Source organism: Thrips palmi, unplaced genomic scaffold (assembly GCF_012932325.1).
Source record: "Thrips palmi isolate BJ-2018 unplaced genomic scaffold, TpBJ-2018v1 HiC_scaffold_8, whole genome shotgun sequence".
NCBI lineage: Eukaryota > Metazoa > Arthropoda > Insecta > Thysanoptera > Thripidae > Thrips > Thrips palmi.
This window is the reverse complement of record NW_023144635.1, coordinates 14,096,690-14,105,121: the sequence shown is the minus strand read 5'-3', so window position 1 is coordinate 14,105,121 and position 8,432 is coordinate 14,096,690. Positions and strand designations below refer to the sequence as shown.

Here is an 8,432-nt window from a genome sequence, read left to right as displayed (position 1 = left end):
CAGGTGGTGAAGCTGACAAAAATTGTCGTTTCGAGGGTTGGCAGGGTTGTTCCGCCCAGAAACTCAACAGTGAGGGCCACTGTGAGGGCCCTGCTCAAAACCGAGCCCAAATTTTTGAAGGCGGAGCCGCCCAATGCAAAATACTGCCTCAAAACGACCCCCACCCTCCTTGTGCCCAAGAACAGAAGAAAGGCCAAGGAGGCAATGGACATTGGGCTTAAAGACGGGATACTAGAAGCCCTCCATTCCCTGATTTCTGCAAATGACACCGTGAGCAAGTTTCGGGCAGAAACCCCGACGTCCTTGCCAATGTGCCTGGAGGCTTTTGTAGCTAACTTCAAGAGCCATTCTGTAAGTAAAACAAGCTTAAGGGGGCACACCAGTGAAAATGCAGAGTTTTCTTAAAACGATCATTCTGAGAAAAGTAACCGATGTATTCGATTGATATTTTATTCTTGGCTCAAAATTATGTCAAAGAAAAGGAAAATCAGTATGGGAGAGCGAGGTGGCGATGGCAAGATGAAGCGCCAGTGCACTTGATTTTTCAACGACCCTGCTTCACTCCTGCCACGATTCCGCCTCTCTGGATTAAGCTTCGCGCACGGGATTTGAAAATTTCTCAACAGGACACATGTGGCTATGGTCTGAACCACGGGCATGCCAAAATAATGATTTCGAATTTGTTTTTTCAGAGGGCAAAAATAGAAACAAATTTTTTAACCAATTTTTTCGCACTTTCATGGCTGCAGCTCACGTCCTATTTATGGGATGGCCATTTCCGAGGTTCAGACCATAGACGCAAGTGTAACGAACATTTTGCCGCAAACCGCATTAAATTATCTTAATTTTTGCGCCCGTGAGAGTGGCACAAAGGTACAAAAAAGGTGTTTTGAAAAAAAGCCCTTTTACTAGAAACATAGATTTGACGTGTTTTTCGGATTATAAATGCGTCTTTTGACGTATTTTAGTTCAGTTTGCGCCAAAATGTCCCTCTTTTCAACTGCGTTTGGGTGCTTCAAGGGTTTTGTAATTGAAGTTCAAGTGAAAACCCTGAACGTTAACAATTGGTCAAAAATATGCAAAAATAATTTTCTTTTTAGCAACTTTAAAAATGTGCACAAGCCAAAGTATTCGGAATTTCGGGGTGGGGTTTGCGGCCTTCGACTCGGGATGAATAGCAGAAAAATAAGATAAAATAAAAGAGAAGGCAAAAATTTGCCGATTTTCACTGGTGTGCTCCCTTAATTTGACGCTAATTTTTAGGGATGAAATAAACAACTTGTCCTGTGGCAGGGTGACTAAAATACTGGTTTTTAAATTTTTTCGTTTGTGGATCGGAATCGAATTGTTTAAACGTAACTTCATACAAATCACTGTTAAAAATTTTTGCTGAAAATTCAGACTTTTTTGACTGAAGTAAATATGCAGAACATCCTACTGAAAATTCAGACTAAATCCTGGTCTGAAATTTTCAGACTTACACAAGTCTTAACCTTTCAGGCAGGTCGTAGTCTGAAAAATTCAGACAAAATGTCTCAATTATTAGATTGTTTTGTCTGAAAGTGGAAGCAGGAAATTTTCCCGTAACTCGGTGAAATGATAATGTTTGCATCCGAACCTCAAAGGAGAGACGTATTGCAAGGGACCGTCTAGGCAAAAAAATTGAGTGTGGGAAAGTGTCCCCGAAGCTGGACTCTTCCCTGCACTCATCTGGAGCTGGCCTGACGCACCCAAGGAAACGACGGCACGGAGCCACCCGCGAGAGGTAACTTCAAATGTCAATTGTTAAACTCACGCGTTTGCTACAGATATAAATTTGGTATGGGAGCGTGTGTTTCGTCATAGCCAATAGGGTGATAGCCATTTCGGGTTAAAAATATGAAAAATTTAACAGAAAAAACACGTTTTGAACAACAGCAGGCTCTTTACCGACACTGGCGCCACCTGGCGGAGAGAAAAATGCTTTCGTTTTGTCTGAAGTCCCCGAAACGGAGTCGGATTAAATTGAATGCAAGACTGATTGTGAGTTAACCCAATGTTAGGTTGCAAGAAAGCTGTCCAATTTTCTCTTATGTTTGAACATATTTCAGAAAGTAGTCTGAATCCGAAATTCAGACTCTTGAGGTGTGAGAAGTCTGACGCAAGTTCATATGAATTTTGAGTATGAGTACAAATATTAAGACACTTCGAGTCTGAACCAAGCTTTCAGACAAAGCGTTTAAGAACTAAGACAAAAACTCTGATTTTTCAGAATTAAGTCTGTTTTACAGATTCAGACCGCTAAGTCTGACAAAATTGGTCTGAATTTTCAGAATTTTTTTAACAGTTAACTGTGTCAGACAGATATGCTTCCTGTCCCAGTGGTGAAGAAATGTGTGGTGCGAAAGGAGCGCACCGGGAAACCACGGATGTGGTGAGCAGAGCAGCTCCTTGTGGCAAGATAACATTACCACAAGGTAGGTTTACGCCAGACCGCGTCTTGTCGTAACAGGCTTCGCGATGTCTCGCTGCCTGTTCCTCCAATCCGCGCCTGGCGTACCTACCTTGGCCTGCGGCGCTAGCCTGCCTTCGGCAGGCAATGGCTTGTCAATCGTCGGTTACTTCTTACTTGTTGCATACTGGGGCCCCTTCATTTTAGATAGAGTTGCTTCATCTAAAGATAACACGATCTTGACCCTTGTAACTTTTTAATTTGACGAGGCTGGGGGGCTCCGCCCCCCAGACCCCCCTTCCTTCAAGACAGTAGTGATCTGCCAGCAGAAAACTCGATTTTTCGACGTTTTTTCGGTGTTTTTCGGCCATAAAAACTGAACCACGTGAGCTAGGATGGTGAAATTTCGCGTGTGCCGAGCCAAGAACATACCCAATAAGCCTGCAAAATCTCAGCCAGATCGGCCGAGCCGTTCAGGAGGAGTAGTGTACACAGACAGACAGACAGACAGACAGAAAAAACTTTTCAACCACACTGGAGTAACAGGCTTCGCTATCGCTCAGCCAAAAACGGACTCACACACTATAAGGTTAAACTGCCCAACTCAACATAGGTCAGAAATAAATTATTTCAAGACTGACACTCCACTAAAACATAACGAGAGGCTCATTCCCATCATAGTGTTGATAAAAATTTATCACTCAAACCCAAAAGAAGTTTCGAATCATATAAAAAGTGAACTGAGTTGGTTTGACTTGCAATGATGCTTTTAGTTTCTATAACAAAATATTAAATTTTGCATTGCATTCAAAGTATCTTTTTTTCACAAGAGAGAAATAAGGTAGGATGAAAGAAAAAACAGAGACAGTACTATCAAAAAAGTTTTAATTAAAAAACTTAAAAAAAATAATATAGAGTCAGCTAACTACGACACTTAAGACGTTAAAAGTTTTAATTACAAAACTTAAAAAAATAAAATGGAGTCAGTTCACTCCGTACACATTAGCGCTATTTACGCTTGGCTTGCTCTGCTTTAGCCATTTTCTGTAACAGAAATCACTGCGATTAGTACATTGACATTGCTCACACATATGAATCATCACTAAATAAAAAAGTGAGAGACTTACATAGCTCCTTGCAAACATGGGTGAGTATTTCTTCAAGGCTCCCCCCCTGCCACCACGACGTGGCGCAGGACCCACAGCAACTTGCGGCTCAGCAACTTGGGGCGCAGAAACTTGGGGCTCAGCAACCTGGGGCGCAGCAGCTTGGGGCGCCTCAGCAGCTTGGGGTGCCTCAGCAGGAGGGGGTGGGTGACGGTCCCGTCCTCCTCGGCGTCCAGTGCTCACTCTGCCTCTGTTAGACACCCTTACACTGGGGTCTGCTGGTGCAGCTGATTGCACAGGGCGCGGCGGGCGCTCAGCCCTGAAGCGGCTGAATCGTGGTTCTTCTTCTAGTTCAGGCTCCAAGTCCACTTCTGACACACTTCTCTCCTGCCCTTCTGACCGATTGATCGGCCCAAGCCGCTCCCACACAGTCTGCAACAGAAACGCCAAACAACATATAAAATTCAGTTCATCAATTAATTCATTCTATGGTCAGCGAGGAAAATAGAAAAACTTACAACGTGATTGTGGTTTTCATCCCTGTGATTTCGCTCTCTCAGGATGCCATAAGGGGACTGAAACAAGAAAGATCCAAAGTAGAATTCATTTCAATCCCTAAAGAAAACCTAACCTCTCTACTAAGACTCTAGCACACTACTATCGCGTTTTTCTCGCATCGACACATTTTCCCTTTCATTCCCACGGACAGACGGATGATTTCGGCACAACACTTGTACGTTTCACAGTGACAATGATAAATCTATGAAAGAAAACAACGAAAACCGCTGTGGCACGTAAACTAAGCCTTCGACGGCCATGACAGACTCCGGCCTGTCTGTGACGTCACCACTGCCATCCCCCCACCTCCTCTTTGACTGGCGCCTCGATTTGAAGTAAACCGCCACGCGTTCGCCCTGGGTGCGCAAACAAAGACCCACACGCAAATGACTGAAATTTCTCGACCCACGCCGCCAGAGGGAAGGACAACATTACTCTGTTTTGAGTATTTCTAACACAATTTATTCGGAATTTTGCACACGAGAGCCTCCGCGAGGCGCCCCGAACAGGATTCGAACCGAGAACACACCGAATTTACCCTCAGAAAGTGACACAAACTCAGAGACAACTCAGTTCCCACGCTCACGTGCTGGCGTCAACACGCCGTAATTCGACAATTTTTAACCCAAATTTTAACGAATTTCACACGCGAGCACCCTGACGATGCGTCTCGCACAAGATTCGAAACGAGGGAACACAAAAACAAGCCGAACAGGCAGAGGCCTGCCGGTGCGCCCCGCGACCACATGGCACAAGGGACGCTGAGCCCAGATCTCATGATTTTAACACTTCCGAGACAAAAATATTTCCTCCGCGAAAAGGATTTTACTGACATGAGCACGAAACAAACGTCAAAAAAAAAAAAAAAAACACGCACACGCATCAGAAAGCGACATGACGCTATCGCGCCTCGCGCCACGAGGCGTGCCGACGTCGCGAAAACCGACACCCGCACTCACTCACCACAAGGAGTCCGTCAAAGCAACGTTTTAGTTGGAGGCCAAAATCATCATCGGCCTCTGACTGCGTTCCACTTGGGTGTCCGGGACTTTAAACTTCAGCATAGTGTTGAGGTAGTGCTAGACTACCAGGAACCCGTCAGGGGTCGCCGTCGGACCAACGGTGCGCCCAGGATGCCGACGAACGTGAGGCACGCCGGAGCGCCGTGGCGTGCCGGGTGCCTAAACAATCGTCGCCACCGCCGCGGCCGCTGCCGCCGGGTCCTCCGCCCCAACCGCGAGCTTGGACGACGGAGGCCGACGCCGTTGGCACCGACGCCGCCGACGTGTACGTCGACGCCACCACGTGCTTGGTCGGCCGCTGGTGTGCTCCAACGGCCGCTTCGGCCTCTGGCTGCGTTCCACTTGGGTGTCCGGGACTTTTGACTTGAGCACTGCGTTGTGGTGCTCCCGGGCAACCATGAACCCGTCAGGGGTCGCCGTCGGACTACCGGTGCGCCGAGGGTGCCGACGAAGTCAGGCACACTGGCGCGCCGTGGCGGGCAAGGTGCCTGAGCGATCGCGTCGCCCCCGCCGTGTCCTACGTCACGATCCACAGCTTGGACGACGGAGGCCGACGCCCTTGGCGCCGACGCCGCTGACGTGTCCGTCAACGCCACCACGGCAAGGGCCGACGCCGCTGCCGCGTGCCCGGACGACGGCTGATGCCGCCGGCGTGTCCTTCGTCGCCACCGTGTGCTTTGACGGTCAGAGACGACGCCGTCGCCACCGTCGCCGCCGCCGTGTGCTCGAACGGCCGCATCGGCCTCTGGCTGCGTTCCACTTGGGTGTCCGAGACTTTTGACTTGAGCACTGCGTTCGGGTGCTCCCGGGCAACCAGGAACCCGTCAGGGGTCGCCGTCGGACCACCGGTGCGCCCAGGATGCCGACGAACGTGAGGCACGCCGGAGCGCCGTGGCGTGCCGGGTGCCTGAACGATCGCGTCGCTACCTTCGCCGGCTTGTTCTCTGTCGTGACCAACAGCTTGGACTACGAGGGCCCGACGCCCTTGGCGCCGATGCCGCGTGTCCCGACGGCCAACGCCGACGCCGCGTGTCCCAACTGCCGACGCCGTGTGTCTCGACGCCGACGCCGCGTGTCCCGACGGCCGACGCCGTATGTTCGGACGGCGGTGGCGGGGGCGACGCGATCGTTCAGGCACCTTGCCCGCCACGGCGTGCCAGTGTGCCTGACTTCGTCGGCACCCTCGGCGCACCGGTGGTCCGACGGCGACCCCTGACGGGTTCATGGTTGCCCGGGAGCACCCCAACGCAGTGCTCAAGTCAAAAGTCCCGGACACCCAAGTGGAACGCAGCCACCCAGCTTAAAATTCCACCTGGAAATTGGTCTGGATTTATTTCCATTGTGGAAAGTAGAATCCAGAGGGATCTGAAATCCAGCTGGTATTTGGAACGTTTTCCCATCTGGAATTTTATGAATTCCATTGTGGGTTTCCGATTTCCAGTATGGATTTACACATCTGTGGAAATGGAAATCACTCCAAAATACTGTACTCGTTTATTTGTAAAAAAGAGGCTTACTTTAACAATACTAATCGCAGTGACTTTAGAATGGAGCGTGCCCCCTGTGGTCCCCCAATTTGCTGAAAATTCAGACTCTCTTGACTGAAGTAAATATGCAGAACATCCTACTGAAAATTCAGACTAAATCCTGGTCTGAAATTTTCAGAATTACACAAGTCTTAACCTTTCAGGCAGGTCGTAGTCTGAAAAATTCAGACAAAATTGTCTCAATTATTAGATTTTTTTGTCTGAAAGTGGCAGCAAGAAATTTTCCCGTAACTCTGTGAAATGATAATGTTTGCATCCGAACCTCGAAGGAGAGACGTACTCCAAGGTACCGTCTAGGTAAAAATTGAGTGTAGGGGAATGTCCCCGAAGTAGGACTCTTCCCTGCACTCATCTGGAGCTGGGCTGGCGCACCCTAGGAAAAGACGGCACGGAGCCAACCGCGAGAGGTAACTTCAAATGTGAATTGTTAAACTCGCGCGTTTGCTACAGATATAAATTTGGTATGGGAGCGTGTGTTTCGTCATAGCCAATAGAGCGATAGCCATTTCGGGTTAAAAATATTAAAAATTAAACAGAAAAAAACGTTATTAACAACAGCAGGCTCTTTACCGACACTGGCGCCACCTAGCGGAGAGAAAAATGCTTTCGTTTTGTCTGAAGTCCCCGAAACGGAGTCGGATTAAATTGAATGTAAGACTGATTGTGAGTTAACCCAATGTTAGGTTGGAAGAAAGTTGTCCAATTTTCTCTTATGTTTGAACATATTTCAGAAAGTAGTCTGAATCCGAAATTCAGACTCTTGAGGTCTGAGAAGTCTGACGCAAGTTCGTATGAATTTTGAGAATGAGTACAAATATTAAGACACTTCGAGTCTGAACCAAGCTTTCAGACAAAGCGTTTAAGAACTAAGACAAAAACTCTGATTTTTCAGAATTAAGTCTGATTAACAGATTCAGACCGCTAAGTCTGACAAAATTGGTCTGAATTTTCAGAATTTTTTTAACAGTGTTCAAACTGATTCAAGCAGGAATTAGTTGATTATTTCGAGCAAGCTTATCAAGTAGATAAGCTAAAGCCAGCTCGGCAATGGTACAGACACCAAAGAGGTGCAGGTGCCACTGCCTCAAAAATTGAATGATGTGCCAGATGGTACTGGATTTGTCACATGTCCTCTGGAATTAGACTTCCTCGACTAAGGAAATTGGGAGCCTTGGTCACAAGCGAGAGATAACTTAGATTATAAAAATCTCAGCCTGTAATACTGATACATACATCACTCACATAAGGATTCATAACTTTCATAGATACCGTTCAGAATCCACCTATTCGGAAGTATGAGGGAACTTTCTTTGAGCTAGGAGAGCCTTTTATCTACTTCAGGACAAAAAAGCGACACTAGCGCCACCTAGCAGACAAAGCTTACAAAATCCAGTCTGGAAATGAAAAATCCATCCTGGATTTCTAGTAGAATCCATTGTGGAAATCTCGCTATGGAAATCAGACTTTCCACAGTGGAATACAATTTCCATTCTGGGTTACTCAAACCCTTATGGAAAAAAAATTTCCATCTGGAACCCTTATTTCCAGACAGCAGCCTGGTATGGAAATGACCCTTTCCAGCTGGAAAATATAAATCCCATATGGATATGAGCAATCCAGATGGAAACAAGGAAATCCAGAGGAAATTCCAGGTGGAATTTTAAGCTGGGCAGAGGCCGAAGCGGCCGTTGGAGCACACTAACGGCCGACTAAGCACGTGGTGGCGTCGACGTACACGTCGGCGGCGTCGGTGCCAACGGCGTCGGCC

At 47.6% G+C, this 8,432-nt stretch overlaps 1 protein-coding gene across 1 annotated transcript; it reads right to left on the bottom strand.

Annotated features, from left to right (window-relative positions):
* Positions 1 to 3,414: 3,414 nt before the first annotated feature.
* LOC117653650 lies at positions 3,415 to 7,927 on the bottom strand. Its single transcript, XM_034399454.1, has 3 exons — positions 7,907 to 7,927; positions 4,056 to 4,112; positions 3,415 to 3,969 (listed from the first exon to the last, which is right to left on the bottom strand). The coding sequence occupies exons 1-3, from the start codon at positions 7,925 to 7,927 to the stop codon at positions 3,415 to 3,417; spliced, it is 633 nt and encodes a 210-aa protein (XP_034255345.1).
* Between the last annotated feature and the right edge of the window lie 505 nt (positions 7,928 to 8,432).

What these genes read in the sequence shown, in the direction of transcription:
- LOC117653650 (XM_034399454.1), bottom strand. Translation starts at nt 7,927, where the DNA reads ATGAAAGTTATGAATCCTTAT. An exon ending in TGAAAGTTATGAATCCTTAT is followed by an intron (nt 4,113 to 7,906) that starts GTGAGTGATGTA and finishes TTCTTGTTTCAG; the next exon opens with TCCCCTTATGGCATCCTGAG. An exon ending in ATGAAAACCACAATCACGTT is followed by an intron (nt 3,970 to 4,055) that starts GTAAGTTTTTCT and finishes TTTCTGTTGCAG; the next exon opens with ACTGTGTGGGAGCGGCTTGG.